The 23,092-nt window shown below is 43.1% G+C and overlaps 1 protein-coding gene across 7 annotated transcripts in view; it reads left to right on the top strand.

The window, feature by feature from the left end:
* The window catches only part of NINL (ninein like), a 138,260-nt gene that overhangs the window by 78,818 nt on the left and 36,350 nt on the right, over positions 1 to 23,092 (top strand). For all 7 annotated transcript variants that reach the window (XM_056567553.1, XM_056567554.1, XM_056567555.1 and 4 more), the window contains 10 exons: positions 258 to 422; positions 2,720 to 2,856; positions 4,932 to 5,072; positions 7,385 to 7,559; positions 7,844 to 7,954; positions 10,298 to 10,384; positions 12,752 to 12,902; positions 12,995 to 13,057; positions 15,281 to 15,384; positions 21,486 to 21,832. In XM_056567553.1, the coding sequence (XP_056423528.1) occupies positions 258 to 422; positions 2,720 to 2,856; positions 4,932 to 5,072; positions 7,385 to 7,559; positions 7,844 to 7,954; positions 10,298 to 10,384; positions 12,752 to 12,902; positions 12,995 to 13,057; positions 15,281 to 15,384; positions 21,486 to 21,832 (1,481 nt within the window). The remainder of the gene's footprint in view (positions 1 to 257; positions 423 to 2,719; positions 2,857 to 4,931; positions 5,073 to 7,384; positions 7,560 to 7,843; positions 7,955 to 10,297; positions 10,385 to 12,751; positions 12,903 to 12,994; positions 13,058 to 15,280; positions 15,385 to 21,485; positions 21,833 to 23,092) is intronic.

Raw genomic sequence — 23,092 nt, 5'->3', positions numbered from 1 at the left:
CGCTGCTGGTCTGTGGCATACGACTCTCAGCAGGAAGCGAGCTCTCTGCCTCTAGTGAGTAATCTCCGCGCACGTGCAGTGAGCATGCTACGTTCAGCATCAGTCTTACTGGTTCGCTACACGTGCACTTCTGATGACACGTAAACTCTGCGAGTCGGGTAAATTGTTTTTGTTACAATGACAGGGCTTTATAATGAACTTAACAAGAGTTAATTTACAGTTATTGTCCTTGCCTTCATATCTGTGCTCTTTTGCAGGTAGAGGAGAATAGCCATAACACAGCCTCACAGTCTCTGCTGTCTGGGTATGGGGGCTTTCATCTTTTCTCCAGCATTGATGATGGGACTGGCTTTGGAAACCCAGAGCAGATCATGACCATATGGGAGGAGGAAGGGATTCAAAACAGTAAAGATATATTGATGGTAAGATATATTAACGCTAACTCTACAAGATATTCGCTATAGAACATGGTCTTCACTTTTTATACACAAAACTTTGAAATTTTGAATATGTTGTCAAGAAACCAAAGCTCCAGTTTGTAGTATTTTTGGCCTTAAGGACCAAGCTCATTTTGGCCTTGAAGGGTTATTCCAGGCAAAAACATTTTATCCCCTATCCAAAGGATAGGGGATAAGATGTCTGATCGTGGGGGTCCTGCTGCTGGGACCCTCCCGCAATCTCCCTGCAGCACCCGCATTCTAAACCTCCGGGTTTCCGGGACTGGGGACTGATGTCACGCCACGCCCCGTCTATTCATGTCAATGGGAGGGGGCGTGACAGCTCGCTGGGACTTCTAGTGGATTTGGACAATTTGCTGCAGGCCCACGCTGACTGTATACAGACTGATCTTGACTGACTTCACCCCATATGTAGTTTACCAGGTTTTGACGTCCACCTGTGGGGCAGCTGTGGGGTACTGGATTAGTTGAAGCGTGGCTGCATGGTAGGCTTCAGGCCTCCTCAGGACACCAGACACTCTCAGGACTTGACTTCACTGCTCCTCAGCTAAGACTCAACTGACTAGCTAGCTCCTCCCAGGGTTTATATGGGGGAGACTTTTGAGGGGTCCCATAGGTCACCCTATTAGTCATGTGATCACTGGTACCTTCCTTGGTTATAGCACTTAGTAACAGTATTTAAAGACACCTAACAGTATAATGATATTATAATAGACAACACGATGTATAATAATCATTTGTATGACATACATAAAAGAGGGACTCAGGGGACACCGAAATAGAGTCCGCCTGATAGGACAGCAAGGGTACAGGGGTGCAACTCCGGCTAAGCCAGGCTACATCATTGAATCGGCGATCGGGCAGCAGAAGGCAGGTAAGTGGACCCTCCTCCGCCATTTTGGCTCCACTGAGTTGCCAGCATCTGCCAGTTTCACTTTAGACACCGTGATCTACATTAATCACGGCCTCTAAAGGGTTAAATGCCGGGCAGCGGCAGGATCGCCACTGCCCAGCATAAGCAGTGAGTGTGAGGCTACTGATGGTAGCCAACACTTTCTGCTCTGAAGCGAGCTCAGCTCCTGCACTCGCTTCAAAGCTGCTTAAGGATTCAGGGCATACAGGTACGCTGTCTGTCTTTAACAGGTTAACCTTAACAGGTTTTTTTGTTTCTTTTTGTTATGCAGCCCTCTTATTTTGTCCTGTAGATATCCTTTTATATTGAAAAGTATAATAAGGCTACTTACTAATAAAATTATAATGTTATTAGCAATAGTGCACACATCTTCCATTTTAGCTCTGCTGTCTCCCTTGTGAGTTGTGATGTCTCGTCATAGGCTCTGAAAGCAGTCTGCTTCGTCCCTCCTCCCCTCTTTTCAGCACGGGACAAAACCAATGATGTGAAAGGGGGAGCTAGTATTACTGCTCATTAGCTTTAAAGGCATCACTGAGCCATTCTCACTCAAAGTGGTTTCCATCAGAATGGGCTCCCTGCTGCCTTATATAATGATTCATATATCTAATGAGCAGTAATACCAGCTCCACGTTCACATAACTGGTCTTGTCCTGTTCTGACAGGAGGGGAGAAGGGACATGAGCTCTCTGTAGTCAGAGCCTGTGATGTAATGTTACAGCTTACAAGGGAGACCGCACAGCTCAAATGGAAGATCTGTGTTTTAAAGGGGTACTCCGGTGGAAAACTTTTTAAAAAAAATTAAGTGGTGCCAGAAAGTTAAACAGATTTGTAAATTACTTCCATGAAAAAATCTTAATCCTTTCAGTACTTTTTAGCAGCTGTTTGCTACAGAGGAAAATCTTTATTTTATTTTTTTTGTGTTGTCCATAGTGCTCTCTGCTGACACCTCTGTCCATGTCAGGAATTGTCCAGAGCCGGAGAAAATTCCCATCGCAAACATATGGTACTCTGGACAGTTCCTGACACGGACAGAAGTATTAGCAGAGAGCACTGTGGACAACACAAAAAAGAAATTCAAAAAGTAAAGAATTTCCTCTGTAGCATACAGCTGCTAAAAAGTACCAAAAGGATTAAGATTTTTTAATAGAAGCAATTTACAAATCTGTTTAACGTTCTGGCAACAGTTCATAAAAAAAGTTTTCCACCGGAGTACCCCTTTTAAAGTTAAAAACATTATATTAGTATGTTGCTTCATAATACTTTTTGACACCATACGTAGTATGCTTATTTCCCCAGACAACATATTTGATATTTCATATATGGAAGTAACATTCTGTGTTCTCTTTAGAGCCTGGATTTTAATGTAGAAGGACATGTAAACCTCTTGGATCTCACCACTGCTTTAGACAATGAGTTAATTGCAACAAAGAACAGACTCTATCTGGCAGCATTAGCATCTTACAAGCACGAGTTACACCATCAATAGTAAGTGCCATAGAAACTTGTATCCTATTACTATTATTGTGGCTAATTTATTAAGGAAACCCCTGGCCGTATTATCTGTTAGTGGATATGAACTTCAAAGAGGTTGGTTCCCTATTCTGGACCCTCTTTATTACCCGTAGTGGAGAGATGCTCCCACCCTGGTGGTTCCGGCTAGTTTGCCTGCATGGGGCAGTAATACTTGCATGAGGGGCTTAATAGGCTTGATCCATGGTGAACAGACGATACTGGGAAGCTAGGTAAAACGCGTCAGAGTGGAGGAACACTTTGGCCGCCACTACATTTTTTACCTGTTTGGTTCTGCTTATCCAATGGGCAATCTCTATTGTTGTTTATACTAGTTTTAAGATATTACTTTCATTAGTGCACCCCTTATTGGTGACTGTGTCAACATTTTCTAATTATATATAATTTATTATTGTTTATGCACCAGTAACTTTTGAGGAGCAATATCTTGCACGGTGCACTTTTGTATACTATTTATTGTATTATGCACTAGTTTCTCTTATCGTTATGCCCAGGCGGTACCACTTGTTTGCTACATTATTAAAAACATTGTGCCATCCTGAGTAATTATTGTGTATTTGTGTGGTGTCCCGGTACCGTATTGCATACCGTACCTAATGTAGTGGTCCCCAAAGTCAGAGTAACTACGCTCAGGTAGGATCCCTCAGGTGGGACAGCCCCTAGTCACCTCTCCTCAAGTCTAATTCTCTAATGATAATACATGTATATATTTAATAATCGTATATATTTTAGGATAATGTATAGTGCTTACCTTGTTTGGCGTCGCAGGACCTTCGGTCATGTGGCCATGCTAATAACCTCTATGGTATGTTGGAGGACCTTTGGAGGTCCTTGGGTCATGTGTTACCCACAAATCTTTGTAATGGTGATTGACATCAGTAATGGACCAATTACCACTAGTCCAGCCTCTGACCAGATAAGGGAGCTGCGTCCAATTATCGCTCTCTTGGGTTGCTGCTCTCATGGATGCCGGACTAACAGGATGGTTCTGCACAACTTTCAAAGACACGCTAGGCCTGAAAAACCCACCGGCCTCAGCTGAACCAGAACCGTGAGTTCAAATCTAAATCCCCGCTAATGCTAGCGTGACTACTGGATTGCAACTAACCCCTAAATCCAATGGAACAGCGCACCATACTGAAAGACTCTAAATGCTAAAGTCCCAACCTTTGTCTCCAAGGAAAGCCGTTGTTATGCATAGAGACTGTTCTGTTATTGAAGCTCGCAGAAATTCTTCAGTAAAAGTTAATCCAGTTTCAGAAAACTCTCCGGTTGTGGACAATCCATAATTATATACCTCCCTATCGCTCTTGGGAAGGGTGGCGGTAGGACAAGCGTTACTGAGGAGCCCTCACCCTGGCGTCACGAATAGCAAGGGTTAACAAGCACCCTTTAATTACCGCACAGCTACACTCCCCATACCCTACATCCCCCAGGCTATCACATTTGTAGTAGGCCTCCATATATACTGTTTAATTATGCGGTGTTCCCCCACCATATGTTTTTAAACTGTCCCATGTGTGTATATGTTTTTTTAGGAGTGGATTTCTCTTGTAGTCTCAAGGGGCGACACGCCTTCTTTACCATGAGAACTGTGAACTTATGGAACAGTCTACCTCAGGAAGTGGTCACAGCAGGAACAATTAACAGCTTTAAAACAGGATTAGATACATTCCTGGAACAAAATAAGATTAATGCTTATGAAGAAATATAAAATCCCATTCCTTCCCCAATATCGCGCCACACCCCTACCCCTTAATTCCCTGGTTGAACTTGATGGACATATGTCTTTTTTCGACCGTACTAACTATGTAACTATGTCTATGTTTAATAAGATTGAGGTACTTACCATTACCATGTTTATATATTTTTATTTATTTACCTAATAGTAAGTTTTTTGTAGGTTGGATATTGTGTGTTCATTCTATCTAGTGAAGATCTTAAAGCGATAGACTAAAGAAATCGATTCCAGCTGGAAATAAAACTTTATTTTTTATTTTTTTTGTTAATGTTAACCATTTTATTTGCAGCAGCCAAATCGAACAGGTCAGCAAGGAGAGAAACAAAGTAAAACAAGACCTGGAAAGAGCAGAGAAGAGGAACCTACAGCTGGCTGATGAAGTGGATGACCACAACTCTGTGATGGAGAGTCTCAATGAAAGCAAGATCAAGTGAGTTTGGCGGGGGAGTTATTTGTAGTGTGACCATACTATACCCCCTACGGTTTTTGTTAGTTCCTACCTTACATTTCTTTTTTGTGTCTTACCCTCATTAAAATATTGTGTGTGTGTGTGTGTATAGGTGTACCTACCATAAAGGAAGTGCATAAGGCTGCTATTGTGGAAAGCTTGCCTGCCATTGACTTGCCTTTCCTGCTTTCTACTCTCATGGCAACTACCGTATATACTCGAGTATAAGCAGAGTTTTTCAGCACGATTTTCCGTGCTGAAAACGACTCCCTCGGCTTATACTCGAGTGAACTCTCTGCCTGTCAATCCCTTCATCATTGGTCTTCAACCTGCGGACCTCCAGATGTTGCAAAACTACAACTCTCAGCATGCCCAGACAGCCATCGGCTGTCCAGGCATGCTGGGAGTTGTAGTTTTGAAACCTCTGGAGGTCCGCAGGTTGAAGACCACTGTGGCCTTTGTCATCATCCCCCCCCCTTCATCATCACCACTTGTCAATACCTTCATCAGTGGTCTTCAACCTGCGGACCTCCAGAGGTTTAAAAACTACAATTCCCAGGGAGTTGTAGTTTTGCAACATCTGGAGGTCCGCAGGTTGAAGACCACTGATGAAGAGATTGACAGGCGGTGATGATGAAGGGGGGGGGGGATGATAACGGGGGTCTGGATGATTACATGGGGGGATGATGTATTTCCCACCCTAGGCTTATAGTCGAGTCAATAACTTTTCCTGGGTTTTTGGGGTAAAATTAGGGGCTTCGGCTTATATTCGGGTCGGCTTATACTCGAGTATATACGATACTTTTAGCCACCATTAGATGGTGCTTGCTACATACATATTGATACAGCTCCCATTGACTTAAAGCAGTACTCCAGTGGAAAAACAATTTGCTTTAAATCAACTGGTGCCAGAACGTTAAGCAGATTTGTAAATTACTTCAATTTAAGTATAATTTAATCTTAACCCTTCCAGTACTTATCAGCTGCTGTATGCTCAACAGGAATTTATTTTCTTTTAAAATTTCTTTTCTGTCTGACCACAGTGCTCTCTGCTGACACCTCTGTCTGTCTCAGGAACTGTCCAGAGCATGATAGGATTGCTATGGAGATTTGTTCCCGCTCTTGACAGTTCCTGAGACAGACAGGTTTCAACAGAGAGCACTGTGATCAGACTGGAAAGAAACTTAAAAAGAAAAGAACAAATCTGTTTAACGTTCTGGCACCAGTTGATAAAAAAAAAAAATAGTTTTTCACCGGCATACCCCTTTTTGGAGGCAAGAGCTACATATACTGTTGGATAGCTGTTAGGGTATAAAAGCAAACTGTACCTTTGCTGGAGTTGATGGTGGTTGCCAAACAAGTGCCACAACCTGTGCACATCTCTGTGCTTGCCCTTTCCTCCTAGCACCTTCTTGATTGAGAGGGACTGGGAGTTGAGAGCAAGCACGGAGACATGCCAGGCCTCCTTGACACTTGGCTGGGAAAATAAAAGGTGACTTTAGAAATTTGACGTCAGATGCCTAATAAAAATCATTATCACAACAAATTTCATTGGGGAAATGAATCCCCTCAGGGATAACCCTGACTAGAGGCACCCAAAATAATAAATAAAGCTTAACTTTTATTGTTATCAAAACTAATTGAGAAATTGTGCTCAGTGGCCATTCGATGGCAATGACGTGTTAAAAATTACAGCACTGTACATATACGTTCTAATGTTTAAGTGCGCTATGTAGCATGTATATGTTCATAGGCTGATTATATTTAAATCAAAGCCAGTATTCCAGCATTTGTGTATTTAACTGGCTATTTATTTAAGTTTTCCAGCCAGTTAGCTGTACAGAATCTCCTATACAACCTTTAGAGCCTATGACAGTGCGGAGTTAAAATTTAAATCCCTCCTTCCTGATGTTTCGCCATTGAAAATACTGTCTTTTTTTAAGCCAGCTGGCGGATTTAAATATAATCAGCCTATGAACCTATACATGCTACATAGCGCACTTAATAAACATTAGAACGTATATGTACAGTGCTGTAATTTTAACACGTCATTGCCATCGAGTGGCCACTGAGCACAATTTCTCTATTAATTTTGATAACAATAAAAGTAAAAAATCTTATTTTTTTTTTTTGGTGCCTCTAGTCAGGGTTATCCCTGAGGGGATTCATTTCCCCAAGGAAATTAGTTGTGATAATAATATTTGCCCGGAGACCCCCCCCAAGGGGACCTTTTTTGGTAGTGTTGTAATAAAAATCATTGACCCGATTAATAACTTATAACTGATCATATACAGAGATTTGGAGCAAGAGTATAAGCAGCGCCTTTCCGTGATTCGCACAGAGCTGGAAACGGAGAAGGATCTTTTTCTGCAACAGTCTGAACAACAAAAGAAAAAGCTGGAGACAGATCTTGCTAATTTCCAAATGGAAGAAGCCTATCTGAGGGAAAAACTTAACCTGTCAATAAAGGTAAGGAATACTTCATGTGGCACGGTTTATGTTCTTAGCAGTTTACTAATAATTGATTTCTATCTTCCCTCCATCTCTCACTTTGTAATACAAAAGAAGTTGCGGTGTACCCCTGCCCTTATTATCCGCTATCATGTTCTGAAGAAGGATAGGGGGCAGATCTCCTGTGTGAAATCTTACAGTAAAGTGACAATGATTCAGCCCACTGAATGATATACCAATCCGCATCGTGTAAACATACTTTAGAATTTAGCGGTTTGCTCAGTAAAGTCTTTTTCTTACAGGAGAACAGCAGGTTACAGAAGGAAATGGTTGAGATTGTTGGAAAACTCTCAGAATCCGAAGAACAGGTGGTGAAGCTACAAACAAGCATAGATAATATACTGAAGGAAAAGGTAACACTGCACTTACCGTATGTACTCGAGTATAAGCCGACCCGAATATAAGCCGAGGCCCCTAATTTCACCCCAAAAACCCAGGAAAAGTTATTGACTCGATTATAATCCTAGGGTGGGAAATACATCATCCCCCCCCGTCATCATCCCCCCCTTTCATCATCACCACCTGTCAATCCCTTCATCAGTGGTCTTCAACCTGCGGACCTCCAGATGTTGCAAAACTACAACTCCCAGCATGTCCGGACAGCCATCGGCTGTCCGGGCATGCTGGGAGTTGTAGTTTTGAAACATCTAGAGGTCCACAGGTTGAAGACCACTGCGGCCTTCGTCATCATCCAGACCCCCCTTTAGTTTTCTACTCACCTCCCCTCTGTAGGAAGGATGAGCTGGTCCGGGCCATCTATGCTGCAGGGACCGTCCGGTGGGGAGGGTTAGTCGTTTCGGGCTGTCCATCTTCCCTGGGAGGCCCTCTTCTGCGCTCCGGGCCCGGCCCCGGACTAGTGACGTTGCCTTGACAACGACGCACAGGGACGTTCATGCGCAGGGACATCACGCACGTCTGCTGCCACGGACGTCCCTGTGCGTCTTCGTCAAGGCAACGTCACTAGTCCGGGGCCAGCCCGGAGCGGAGAAGAGGTCCTCCCGGGGAAGATGGACAGCCTGGAACGACTAACCCTCCCCACCGGACAGTCCCTGCAGCATAGATGGCCCGCACCAGCTCACCCTTCCTTCCCACCAAAGGGAGGTGAGTAGAAAATAACTGTAACTTTTACTTGGAATTCTTATTAAACAATCTTTACAAATATGCAGTTTCTCTAGCGGCAACCGGGATGCAGGATACCTCACAGGCTTGCTGGGACTTGTAGTATTGAGCTGATATATGCAGGCCACTGTGCTACTAATATTATTCATGCGTTGAGTAGTAGTCACTAGAATTGTAGATAGAGCTTGATAACTCGCGTTTTGAAGTGGCTGCAGGTTCAAGAGAGTGAGTTTAGAGACTACAGCCCCTTATATACTAGGGAGGCTGGACTAAAGCCCATTGGTTGCAAAGCCTGTGGTTCCTGTGCCCATGTGGCACTCTGGGTAGTGTCACATGACAGTGTTTCACATGACTAACCTCTATACATTTCTACAACTTTATGTATAATGAACAATATGTACACAACACATTTACAATGCATTAAGAGAAGGTGAGCAAGGGGTGAGCCCTGCAGGAGAGCCCTATGGAATGCAGGGACTCTTCCGGAGGGGACCTAGAGATGGTACAGGACCATGTCCTGTACCGGGACACCACAGAATGTTGTATGGGAGGGGTTGGGGTGGGGGGGTGGTTGTGGTTGCCAGGATGTGAGCATGTATGAGTGTCTGTTTTGTCTGTCCGTGTTGGGCCTTTCTCCAGTCCGGTCTCAGATATAGCCCTTTTATGCTGATGGCATGTGCTTAATCCGACCTTGAATCCCTGTGTCTGTTATGGTGATGGTCTCCGGAACCTGTGGAGACGGTTGTTTCTCTGTTTTACCATGTTGGTGCTGTATGTTCTTTTAAATTGCAAAAAATCTAAATACTTGTTAGGCGCAAAAATGTTACCCCAAATTACAGCCAAAACAATGTCAGGAAGGCTTTGCTAAATAATATTATAATAATATCTAATAAATAGGAACTGATAGCTCTCACCCCACAGAGATGGACAGTTGTAGTTCCATGTGGTACCATTTGGTCCACCTCTTAATCCTCTCATACTTACTTATCCCTCAGTTAGAATATATACATTTTCTGAGGTTTATTTGTGTACTTCCTTTGCTGTTGCTCAATTTTGTTATTTTTTTACCCCTTAGTTCAAATAGGTTTACAAATGGACATCTATGGTCTCTTGCCTTTTTCCCAGTCCTCTGTGAGCTCTTCCCCCTTTTACACCCCCCCTTTCTTTGCCTTTTTTTTTTTAATTCCTTTCCATTTCTGGTGCTTCTTCAATCCAGCAGTTCTCCAAGCCATGCATAGAGAATTGGGTCATTCCCTAGTAGGCGCAAGGTCACTGAAGCCTGCAAGAGCTGTGCCTCCCTATGCCCCGCACGCATTTCCTGAGTTTGGTCTTCTGCCAGGGCGGGAGGAGACCAAACTAACTGTTTGACTTGCAACAGGGAACAGAACAGAGCCACCTAGTGGCTGTTTTTTCAATCACATAAAAAATATATAAAGGTTGAGAATTTTAACAGCAAGTAAATAGCAAAGTGTCTTATAATTAGACAAGGAACAATATATTAAAAGTTTAGTTTGGTGACCAGTACTCTTTAACCTGAGAAATAAAAAAATAATAATTTGAATGTGTTTGTGTTACAGAAACTGACTGATCCTCATGGTTCGGAGTTATTCTCTCAGGAGGAAAAATTTGCAGAGATTATCAGGCAGTATGAAATACAGTGCCGGGTGAGTACGGGTGATTTATCTCTTTGTGTTTCCCTATATCAGGCACTTTATATTAATCATATTATTTAAAGGGAGTTTCCAATTTTACCAATCCCTTCTTGGATCCCAACTTTTCCTCAATCAATCTGCTCTTGCTACAAGCCTGGTCATCTATTTTCTGGTCTGAGCTCTGTAGTGTACTATGTAAAGGTGCCACAATAACATTTTGGTAACCGGCACTTGTCTCTTATTTGTGTACACTGTACATAAGTCAATTTTCAGCATAATAAGTCTTTGTGATTCAGTGTGGAAGAGTGTCTCTCACATGGCCAGTTGACTTTCTTCTATCCTTTAAAGGGGTATTCCAGGAAAAAACTTTTTTTTATATATATATATATATATATATATATCAACTGGCTCCAGAAAGTTAAACAGATTTGTAAATTACTTCTATTAAAAAATATTAATCCTTTCAGTACTTAAGAGCTTCTGAAGTTAAGGTTGTTCTTTTCTGTCTAAGTGCTCTTTGATGACATGTTTCTCGGGAACCGCCCAGTTTAGAAGCAAATACCCATAGCAAACCTCTTCTAAACTGGGCGTTTCCCGAGACAGGTGTCATCAGAGAGCACTTAGACAGAAAAGAACAACCTTAACTTCAGAAGCTCATAAGTACTGAAAGGATTAAGATTTTTTAATTGAAGTAATTTCCAAATCTGTTTAACTTTCTGGAGCCAGTTGATATATAAAAAAAAAAAGTTTTTTCCTGGATAACCCCTTTAACATACCCTGTAAAGCAGTGTTTTCCAACCAGTGTGCCTCCAGCTGTTGCAAAACTACTACTCCCAGCATGCCCGGACAGCCAAAGGCTGTCCCGGCATGCTGGGAGTTGTAGTTTTGCAACAGTTATAAATGAATTACCTGGAGGCTAGCTAGTTACTACTTTTAAGTTGTGGTGCACAGTAATAATAGCAAAAAAAAAGTGAATTTGTTTTTTATATTCTTTTTCTTTAATTAAAAAACCTGACTATCCTATTACTGATGTGACAACCTAGAGGGTAAAGGTGAGCCTGAGACTGTGTGATTTATGCTAATACTTAGTGTTCCTGCATGGTGATTTACATTTCTGCAGCACCTATTGAAACACTCAGCTAATGCATGCCTCCTATTATCAATCCTTTACATCTGTTTTCTAAATTTACACCTGTTTTTAATACAGTGAATCAGGCCATAAAAATTTCCCAGCAAGAAGTAGCAGATCTTAAAAAAAATCTACTAATTTTATATACACCAGTTGAAGTTAAAGGGGTACTTCACTACTTTAAAGCTGTCTGATCAAGGGGGGGGTCCGACCTCATTGACTTCCTGTGATCTCCAGAACGGGACCGCGGCTCTCCCTATGTATGAAATGACGCGTCAGCACGTGCTCCATGCACTGTCTATGGGAGCGCCAGTGATAGCGGAGTACATCATCCTTGTATCTCCAGGTCTCCCATGGAGCGTGTGCCCTGTGCACCCCACTACATGCACAGGGAAAGACAGGTTCCCAGTCTGGAGATCACAGGGAGTCCCAAGGGTCGGACCCCCCTTGATCAGACACTTATCGCTTATTCTGCATTTAAAGGATTAGTCTTAAAGTAGTGGAATACCCCTTTACCTACTAGTTAAAGGTGTTTATCAGGAATTAGACATTGCTGGCATCTGCTTAGGATAAGCCATTAATATTCAAAGGAGTAGTGCAGTGAAAAATCCGTTATCCCCTATCTAAAGGATAGAGGATAAGCTGTAGATCGCGGGGGGTCTGACCGCTGGGACCCCCTGTGATCTCCTGAACGGAGCCTCGCTGTTCCGACCCCTGCAGGAAGCCGCGGCCGACACCCCCCCTCCATGTATCTCTATTGGACACATGGAGGGGGAATGTCGGCTGACGCTTTCCAGCAGACTGCCGGGGCCCCCTTCAGGAGATCGCGGGGGATCCCAGCAGTCGGACCCCCGGCGATCTATAACTTACCCCCTATCCTAAGGATAAGTTATATTTCACTACACTATTCCTTTAAGAGGGGATTTGGCTGCTGATTTATCCCATTATTTTGTTGACCAGTCCAATCAAATGTTGAAGGCCTATCCTAAACGCAGACGATCCATTGCAACGTGACACCTGATTTTACTTTCTGCCACTTTGTGTTAGCTAAAAAGTTTCTTATGTGAAAATCATGAAAAATGACAGTGTAAAATAATTTCTTGTGAACATTTTTCTCAACTTCCCAAAATTACAGCAGACATCTAAACTTAATGTTCCCCCCATAAATGCAATTTGCCATCTAATAAAACAGTGAAACAAAAGCAGTAAATTTTTACGGACATTTTTATTTCATCGTGTTTCTCCTGTAGGAATTACGTGATCGGAATGATGAGCTTCAGATTCAGCTGGAAACTCTTCGATCCCAGCTCAGTGAGAGCAGATATTCTCGCTTATTGGCCAAGATGAAAGACAACAAGCTGTTGCACCATAAGGCGAAGGATAAAATAGATGATGGCCATAGTAAGCTTGTGACATAAATCTGTCTACCTCTCTCTATCATCTAGTGGGGCCTACAGGTACCTACAGTTACTTATTAACATGATTTCCAACAGAAACTACAAAGAAGGGGATATCCTTGAAGCCCAGAAGAAGTGCCTCAGCTGTAGGTTCCTGTGGTAAGTCACAACCAAATTGTTCTGGAATAGTAGAGGAAAAGTTGACCAGTTGCGGTAAGCAACCAATCTTATTGTTGTTTAATTTTTCAGAGGCCCTTAAAAAAAAATCTAAAAATCTGGTTACTATGGGCAACTGCTCCACTTTTCCTCAGCGCAGGTTATGATAAATCTCCCCAATGGTTCATAAGGTTCAAAAAAGATCAGAGCCCATCAAGTTAAACCTATATCCCTATTGTGTCCCTGCTGTGTTGATCCAGAGGAAGGTTAAAAAAAAAATAGCCCATGAGGCCAATACCGATTGCCCCCATACCAAGGGAAAATAATTTCTTTCTTACTCTAATATGCCAATCAGAATAAATCCCTGGATCAACGTTCTGATCCCTATAAATCTAGTATACATAACCTATAATGCTATTACTAACAGGAAAAGAATTTCCAGCTGGAGAGTAGCTGTAGCACTTCAATTTTATTGTAGCATAAAAGCAGTATACCCAAACAGTTAGAGGTCTTGTGCACACTGGATATAACACGTTTTTGGTCATGTGGCCCTTAGTCATAGATCTATGACTAAGGTCTACGTGTCCGAAACGCATCAGATCATTTGTATGTTCTTCTCCTGTTGGTATCCTTCTGGCACTGCTCTGAGCTATCTATGCTAGAGGACTGTCCAAACTGTAAGGTGAGAGCTGGCTATGGTGTACAAATATGTGCATTTTGGATTTGTATAATGCTATTACTGTCCAGAAATGTATTCAGGCCCCCATTAAACTATTTTATTTGAATTTACCATGACCACTTTCTCCAGCAGAGAGTTATAGTGTCACTTCTCATTGTCTACTTTTTGGTTCCCCCCATTGATCACATAACACCTACTAAATGAAGCTTTAACACTCAGGACTGTAGCTCCCCATGAGGCAAGTGAAGTGATCGCCTCAGGTGCGCAAGGGGTGCAGCGGCCAAGGCTGGACTGGCCCTGGCTTCTCCGCCTGCTTGCACAGGGAGTCCAGCACACATTACTCTGAGGTAGTGATTCCCAACTAGGGTGCCAGGACACTCTGGTGAGAAATATGGCGCTAAAATCTTTTGACTTTCCTGCCCCGGCCTGCAGGCATGTAGGATGGGCGGGAGAGAAGTCTGTGTGCAGTGTTGGGACAGGAATGCTGCAGCTCCAATCCTCGTGTATCCTCCCCCTCCGGATTCTCCCTGGTCCCTCAGCAGAATCATTGGGTGCTGAACCCCCTCCCTTCTGTCACCCTCTAGACCCCTGTACACCCCTCTGTCACCCCTGTTCACCTATATACATCCCTTTGTCACCCCTGTCATACCTTTACACCCATGTATGCTCCTCTGTCACCACTGTACACCCCTCTGTCACTCCTGTTAACCCCACTGTCACCCATGTACATTTTTCTGTTACCCCTCTGTCACTCCTGATCACCCATGTACACCCCTCTGTCATTAAAGGGGTACTCCCTTGGAAACCCTTTTTTTTTTTTTTATCAACTGGTGGCAGAAAGTTAAACAGATTTGTGAATAACTTAATCTTAATCCTTCCTAGCTGTTGTATGCTCCACAGGAAGTTCATTTCTTTTTTTTAATTTCCTTTCTGTCTGACCACAGTGCTCTCTGCTGACACCTCTGTCCATGTCAGGAACTGTCCAGAGCAGGAGAGGTTTGCTATGGAGATTTGCTCCTACTCTGGACAGTTCCTAAAATTGAGGTGTCCGCACAGAGCACTGTGGTCAGACTAAAAATAAATGCAAAAAAGAAAAGAACTTCCTGTGGAGCATACAGCAGCAAAGTACTGGAAGGATTAAGATTTTTAAATAGAAGTAATTTACAAATCTGTTTAACTTTCTGGCACCAGTTGACTTAAAAGAAAAATGTTTTTCAATGGAGTACCCCTTTAATCTACATGTATTCACCCCTGTACTCCTCTACACCTGTAAAAGGGTTGAAACTGGGGCCAAGCTAACTACCTACAGGGGGTCCTACATATAGTCAACATACTGTCTAAAAAAATTTCGGTAAGGGTGTCCCGCAAGTTTTGTTTTTTTTCCCCGAGCACAATTTTCTGTTCTCACCTTAGGCACAAAATGAGCTAGCTACAGCTCTGTTCACACTAGACTACAAACCTGCTTAGATAGTTGTTTATTAGTTTTAGGATTAGTAAATTGAAATGATTTCTCTACAGCATTTGTACAGCTTTGTATATAATTTTAGTGCTTCCAGCTTCCACGATGACTATGGAGGCTGAGCTGACAAAGCATCAAGTAAAAGAACTGCAGCAAGAAATCCAGGACCTCAAAATACAGCTTGAAACTAAGGTGAGTGCGCAAGAGAGAAGAGAGAAATTCCTTTTTCTCAGCCGATTGAGTCATTCATAAAGATAAAAAAAAAAAATCTGAAAATCAATTTTAACCCCTTCCCGACCTATGACATACCTGTACGTCATGAGTGGGAAGGTGTTCCCGACCCATGACATACAGGTACGTCATGAACATTTTTGCCGCTACTCGCGGCATCCCGCAGCGCCCGGTAAGATGGTGGCTATCACTGATAGCCAGCCATCTTACCATGTGACCACGGGGGGTTTCATCCCACACCCCCCCCCCACCCCCCAGCGATCGCTGCTATCAGCTAGTCAAATCTGACTAGCTGATAGCAGCGTTTCGCTATCAGAATACTTAGCAGCGCGGTGTGTGAGTCCGGATCACGGGGATCGGGACATACACCGCTCTGCTAAGTGTCCCTGACCCGTCCCCCGGCGTCACTTACCAGTCCGAGCGGTGTCCCGAGCGGTCCCGGCACGAGCGACGTCCTCCATGCGGTCCCGGCGGCGCTGCGTCCCAGCGGTGAGTTTCCGGCAGCAGGGCGGCATCTTCATTGGCAGCAGTGAGATCGCCGTAAAGCGATCTCACTGCTGCCTTTGGGAGTTTCAAAACTGCAACTCACAGCATGCCCAGACAGCCTTTGGCTTTCTGGGCATGCTGGGAGTTGTAGTTTTGCAACATCTGGAGGTCCACAGTTTGGAGACCACTGTATAATGGTCTCCAATCTGTGCTCTTCCAGATGTTGCAAAACTACAAATCTCAGCATGCTCAGTCTGTCCAGGCATGCTGGGAGTTGTAGTTCTCTAACATCTGGAAGAGCACAGATTGGAGACCATTATACAGTGGTCTACAAACTGTGGACCTCCAGATGTTGCAAAACTACAACTCCCAGCATGCCCAGACTGCCCAAGCATGCTGGAAGTTGTAGTTCGGCAACATCTGATCCTTCAGATATTGCCGAACTACAACTTCCAGCATGCCTGGGCAGTCTGGGCATGCTGGGAGTTGTAGTTTTGCAACAACTGGAGGCACACTAGTTGGGAAACATTGTCTGTTTTATAACTCAGTGCCTCCAGCTGTTGCAATTGTTGCAAAACTATAACTCCCAGCATGCACTGACAGACCATGCATGCTGGGAGTTGTAGTTTTGCAACAGCTGGAGGCACACTGGTTTGGAAACACTAAGTTTGGTTGCAAATCACTTGAAAGTTTATTACTTAACTTAGTGTTTCCAAACCAGTGTGCCTCCAGCTGTTGCAAAACTAAAACTCCCAGCATGCACGGACAGCCAAAGGGCATGCTTGGATTTTGCAACAGCTGGATGTTTGCCCCCTCCCCCCAATGTGAATGTACAGGGTACACTCACATGGGCGGAGGTTTACAGTGAGTGCTGCAAGTTTGAGATGGCGCAAATTTTGCGCTGCAGCTCAAACTTCCAGCGGCAAACTTGCTGTGAACCTCTGCCCATGTAACTGTACCCTAAAAACACTACACTACACTAACACTAACCTAAAATAAAAAGTAAAAAACACTACATATACACATACCCCTACACAGCCCCCCTCCCCAATAAAAATGAAAAACGTCTGGTACGCTACTGTTTCCAAAACGGAGCCTCCAGCTGTTGCAAAATAACAACTCCCAGTATTGCCGGACAGCCATTGACTGTCCAGGCATGCTGGGAGTTTTGCAACAGCTGGAGGCACCCTGTTAGGGGTATTCTATGCCAATGATTCCCAATGTCCACCCCTATGCAAATCCCTAATTTAGGCCTCAAATGCGCATGGCGCTCTCTCACTTTGGAGCCCTGTCGTATTTCAGGGCAACAGTTTTGGGACACATATGGGGTATCGCCGTACTCGGGAGAAATTGCCTTACAAATTTTGGGGGGCTTTTTCTTCTTTAACCCCTTATGAAAAGGTGAAGTTGGGGTCTACACCAGCATGTTAGTGTAAAAAAATTACTTTTTTACACTGACATGCTGGTGTTGCCCTATACTTTTCATTTTCACAAGAGGTAAAAGGGAAAAAAGACCCTCTAAATTTGTAATGCAATTTCTCCCGAGTACGGAGATACCCCATATGTGGGCGCAAAGTGCTCTGGGGGCGCACAACAAGGCCCAGAAGGGAGAGTGCACCATGTACATTTGAGGTGATTTGCACAGGGGTGGCTGATTGTTCAAGCAGTTCTGACAAACGCAAAACAATAAATATCCATATGTGACCCCATTTTGGAAACTACACCCCTCACGGAATGTAATAAGGGGTGCAGTGAGAATTTACACCCCACTGGCGTATGACAGATTTTTGGAACAGTGGTCCGTGAAAATGAAAAGTAAAATTTTTGATTTGCACAGTCCACTGTTTCAAATATCTGTCAAACGCCAGTGGGGTGTAAATGCTCACTGTACCCCTTATTAAATTCCATGAGGGGTGTAGTTTCCAAAATGGGGTCACATGTGAGGGGGTCCACTGTTCTGGCACCATAGGGGCTTCCTAAATGGGACATGCCCCCCAAAAACCCTTTCAGAAAAACTCACTCTCCAAAATCCCATTGTCGCTCCTTCTCTTCTGAGCCCTCTACTGCGCCCGCCGAACAATTTACATACGCATATGAGGTATTTCCTTACTCGAGAGAAATTGGGTTACAAATTTTAGGGTGATTTCTCTCCTTTTACCCCTTGTAAAAATTAAAAAATTGGGTCTACAAGAACATGCGAGTGTAAAAAATTAAGATTTAGAATTTTCTCCTTCACTTTGCTGCTATTCCTGTGAAACACCTAAAGGGTTAAAACACTTACTGAATGTCATTTTGAATACTTTGGGGGGTGCAGTTTTTATAATGGTGTCATTTATGGGGTATTTCTAATATGAGGACCCTTAAAATCCACTTCCAACCTGAACTGGGCCCTGAAAAAGTATGATTTTGAAAATCTTGAGAAAAATTGGAAAATTGCTGCGGAACTTTGAAGCCCTCTGGTGTCTTCCAAAAGTAAAAACTTGTCAATTTTTTTATGCAAACATAAAGTAGACATATTGTATATGTGAATCAATATGTAATTTATTTGGAATATCCATTTTCCTTTCAAGCAGAGACTTTCAAAGTTAGAAAAAATGCAAAATTTTTAAAATTTTCATGAAATTTTTAGATTTTTTACCAAGAAAGGATGCAAATATCAGTGAAATTTTACCAATAACATAAAGTAGAATATGTCACAAAAAAACAGTCTCGGAATCAGAATGATAAGTAAAAGCATTCCAGAGTTATTAATGTTTAAAGTGACAGTGGTCAGATTTTCAAAAAATGCCCAGGTCCTGAAGGTGAAAATGGGCTGGGTCATGAAGGGGTTAAAGAAAAAAAATTCCAGTAAAACTACAATTACAAATTATTTTATTTTTATACAATTCTATGAAATTTTACATTTATATTTACATTTTAACAAAAAACATTGGCACTGCTGTCTCCTTTATGGCTGCTATTCACACTGACCTGTGTGCCAAAAACCAAACCTCAATATTCCATATAGACCAGGTGGTGTTACACATGTAGTAGAAAGAATTTAAATACAAACTTGCAAAATATAGCAAATAAATGGAGCACTCACCATAAGCAGTTTGAAAAATCGTTGTATTTATTTTCCTTTACGGTGCTTCAGACAAACAAACATGGGAGGTTCGTGTGTGAGGGCGATGACACAGGTGAGGTGGGGGTGGGGTCATTCACAGGGGCAGCAAATGTGGTGGGGGTGGGGGGGGTCATTCACAGGGGCAGCAAATGTTTCACCTCTTACGGAGCTTCCTCAGGTGCTTCTTCAGATGATTGACCAAACCTGCTGAGATTGGCGCAATATTCTGACACATAGCTAATGTGTATACCAGCTCTGGATAATCCTTTGGTTCAGCATCTCTGAATATACGAATGAACCTTAAAAGGGTTATTCAGGAATAGAAAAACAGAGCTAATTTCTTTCAAAACCGCTCTCTGTCTGTCTCCAGGTTGGTTTTGGTTCTGCAGCTCAATTCTATTGAAGTTAATGGATCCAAGTTGTAATACCACACACAACCTAGGGACAGACGTGGAGCTGCTTTTGAAAGAATTTAGCTCTGTTTTTCTATTCCTGGATAACCTCTTTAAAAGGGAAATGTGGTATCCTAAAATTGCTATGGGTGCAGTAAAAAATTAAATTAAATAAAAAAAAAAAAAATGATACTCTCCTACCTATGTTCCCTTTAGCTCCCATTCCAGCACCTTCTAGTCTCTTGTTTATCAGCACTTATTTCTACTTCCGCGATGTGCCTTCTCGGCAGGGCCTGCCCACTTAGCCAATTACCCACTGAGGCAGGACACCGCTAAGGCCAGTGATTGGCTTAGCAGACAAGTCCTGCTGAGAAGAAGCAACAAGCAGTGATGAGAGGAAGGTACCAAAATGGGAGCTACAGGGAATATGGTAGGGTGGTATAATTTATTTTACTTTTAACAGCTCCCCCTGCAACATCTAAAATGTTTTAGAATACCAGATCACCCTTAAAACTGTGAACCATGTCTGCCATGTGAAGAAAACCACAATAACTATGTTTTATCAAGTTCTATAGACTCTTATAGAGATACAATGTTGCTGTTTATATGCTTGGTACAAATAAAGCATATGAAGAAACACAAGTAGGACCGGCACTGCTTACTCTGTGAGTGTAAAACGGCACTTATCGGCTGTAGGGGAGTACTATTCACTTGATGAGATACGAGGTGCTCTGGCGTGACAAGATGATCAATACGAGAGACAAAGAATAAAAGATGCCGGCAACTCACCGCTGCTCCTCGATCTTCTTCTTTAATGTAGCAAAATACTCATGTGATAGCCTGGGGGAGTAGGGTATATGGGGTGTAGCTGTGCGGTGACTAAAGCGTGTCTGGTTAACCCTTTCTATTCATGACGCCAGGGTGAGGGCTCCTCAGTAATGCTTGTCCTACTGTCACCCTTCCCAAGAGCAATAGGGAGGTAGAGAATAATTGAATGTCCACAACCGGAGAGTTTTCTGAAAACAGTCGGAACTGTACTGAAGATTTTATGCAAGCTTCATAACCGGAACAGGCATATACAGGCAAATTCTCTTAGAGATTGACAAAGGTTGGGACCTTAAGCGTTTTAGAGTCCGTAGAATGATATGCGCTATTCCACTGGATTTAGTTTCGGTCCAGTAGTCACGCTAGCTTTAGCAGGGATTAGTTTAGAATTCACGGTTTAGTTTAGGCTGAGGCCGGGAGGTTTTCTGGCCTAGCTTGTCTTTGAAAGTTGCGCAGATCCGTCCTGCTAGTCCAGCATCCACGAGAGCAGCAACCCAAGAGAGAGATCATTGGTTACAGCTCCCTTATATGGGCAGGGGCTGGACTAGAGCTAATTGGTCCAATACTTCTGTAAATCATCTTTACAAAGGGTTATGGGTAAACATGTGACCCAAGGCCCTCCAAAGGTCCTCCAACATACCATAGAGGAATTAACATAGTCACATGACCGAAGGTCCTGCGACGCTAACAAGGTAAGTACTCATATGCATTATATTAAATATACACATTATTAAATATGTACACATAAACACTATAAAATTAGAAAAGGAGGAGGCGACTAGAGGCTGTCCCACCTGGGGGACCCTACCTGAACGTAGTAACTCTGGCTTTGGGGACCACCACACAAGGTACGGTATGCAATACGGTAGCGGGACACCACACTCACATACACATATCGGGGGGGTGGGGGGGATTAAGTAGTAGGTGACAGCAACCGTTGTTTTGCATGGGTTACGTGCTTCGTCTGGCCTTCAGGCCAGACGAAGCACGTAACCCGTGTGAAACATCGGCTGCTGTCGCCTACTACTTACCACCCCGATATGTGTCCCTTCCCATCAGTCATATGTATGTGATTATTCTGCTACATTAAAGAAGATGGAGAAGCAGCAGTGAGTTGTTGGCATCTTTTATTCTTTGTCTCTCAAATAAAGCATATAAATCTACTTATGGACGGAGTACTGCAGCTTGCATTTCATGTCTTATCATATATAGACTGTCACTAGTTGGTTTTAAACGTTTAAACGTTCTTTTAGGTAAATTATTACGAGCGGGAGCTTGAACTAATGAAAACAAACTTTGAAAAAGAACGGAAAGACACTGAACAGAACTTCAAGTTAGAAATCAGTGAAGTGGAGGAGCAGAAGGCAGACCTCGAGGAACTCAATGCCAAATATCAAGAGGTCATAGACAGCCTGAGAGAACAACTCCCCAAATCTGGCCACATCCAAGAAATGGAAAAAAAGTTTGAAAAGGAGAGAGCTGAAATGGAAGAGTATTATGCCAAAGAAATTTCGGCGCTGGCCCAGAGACTGACCAACGAGAAGGAACAGCTGGAAGAGGATCTAAAGAGGACACACCGGCATGAACTGCATTCCGTGAGGTCTGATATCACCTATTTACTCTATGGTATTCTAGAATAGACACATTACTCCAGTGTAGTCTTAGGACTTTTCTGATTGCGCTTGTCCAATGACTTCTGACCTTACTTGCTGGCGTCATCTGGCCTGCTTTCTGCTGCTTGCTGGGGCCGTCTTGTTTTCTGCTTCACTGTATTGTATGCAGCTGGACTGCTATATAATGGTGCATGATCATTTTCTTTGCTGCCTTCATGCATGGCTGTAAGTGTTCTGTGTCTTTTTGTATACGTTTTCATGTCTTCTATATATGTTTATGTGCATTGCAGGACTGTATGTAAATAACCACTTAAACTGCACTTAATGTATGAGAGGTTTTCATATATATATATATACTGCCATTTGTATTCCATGCATAGCTGTTCTACTGTCAGGGCAGGTGGTCAGTACCACTATGTCTACCTCCATCTGTCAGGAGAATTCTGCTGTGCCTTACACTGGTGCTGGTCACTTGTCACAGGTTTTACTTAGATACATTCTAACAAAGAACACTCAATTTTTTGGCTAAAGATGTCATATTTTTTTACGCGTAAGAGCCACATAAATATTAAACATTTTTTAAGGTTGCTAATATCTTTGCTTACGTTTTCTTTTCATTGCTCCTTATTAGTAAAACATTTAGATTTTATCTTATGTGCCGTGTTGCAGTACATGTTTGTGATGTAAAAGCAACAAAAAAACATAAATATTTAAAGGAAAACTGTCAGATTTCTCCCCCCGCACTAACCAGCGGCACTGGCTGGTAGTGCGGGGGACACTGATCAGTTTGATGCTTACCGTGCCTGGATCCGCTGCGCCATTCAGCCCTAATCTTCTATTTTGGGGATATGCTAATAAGGTGCTAACTGGCACCGGCCAGGCTAACTGGCACTCTGACGTCAGTGCCGCCTGCCGCAGCGCCGCCCAGCTCATCAATATTTCTTCCCTCTCTCTTCATTACAGAGCGGGGAAAGGCAGAGGGAGGGGAGGAATATTGATGAGCTGGGCAGCGCTGCGGCAGGCGGCATTGACGTCAGAGTGCCAGTTAGCCTGGCCTGTGCCAGTTAGCCCCTCATTAGCATATCTCCAAAATAGAAGTTTAGGGCCAAACGGCGCGGCGGATCCGGGCACGGTAAGGACCAAACTGATCATCATCCCCCGCACTACCAGCCAGTACCGCAGCTTAGTGCGGGGGAAGAAAGCTGACCGTTTTCCTTTTTAGGGTGAACTTGTCACATTGAAAATAC

The sequence above is a fragment of the Hyla sarda genome, chromosome 3, assembly GCF_029499605.1.
Source record: "Hyla sarda isolate aHylSar1 chromosome 3, aHylSar1.hap1, whole genome shotgun sequence".
Lineage (NCBI taxonomy): Eukaryota > Metazoa > Chordata > Amphibia > Anura > Hylidae > Hyla > Hyla sarda.
Note: the sequence above shows the minus strand (reverse complement) of the source record. Positions and strands in the feature narration are given on the sequence as shown.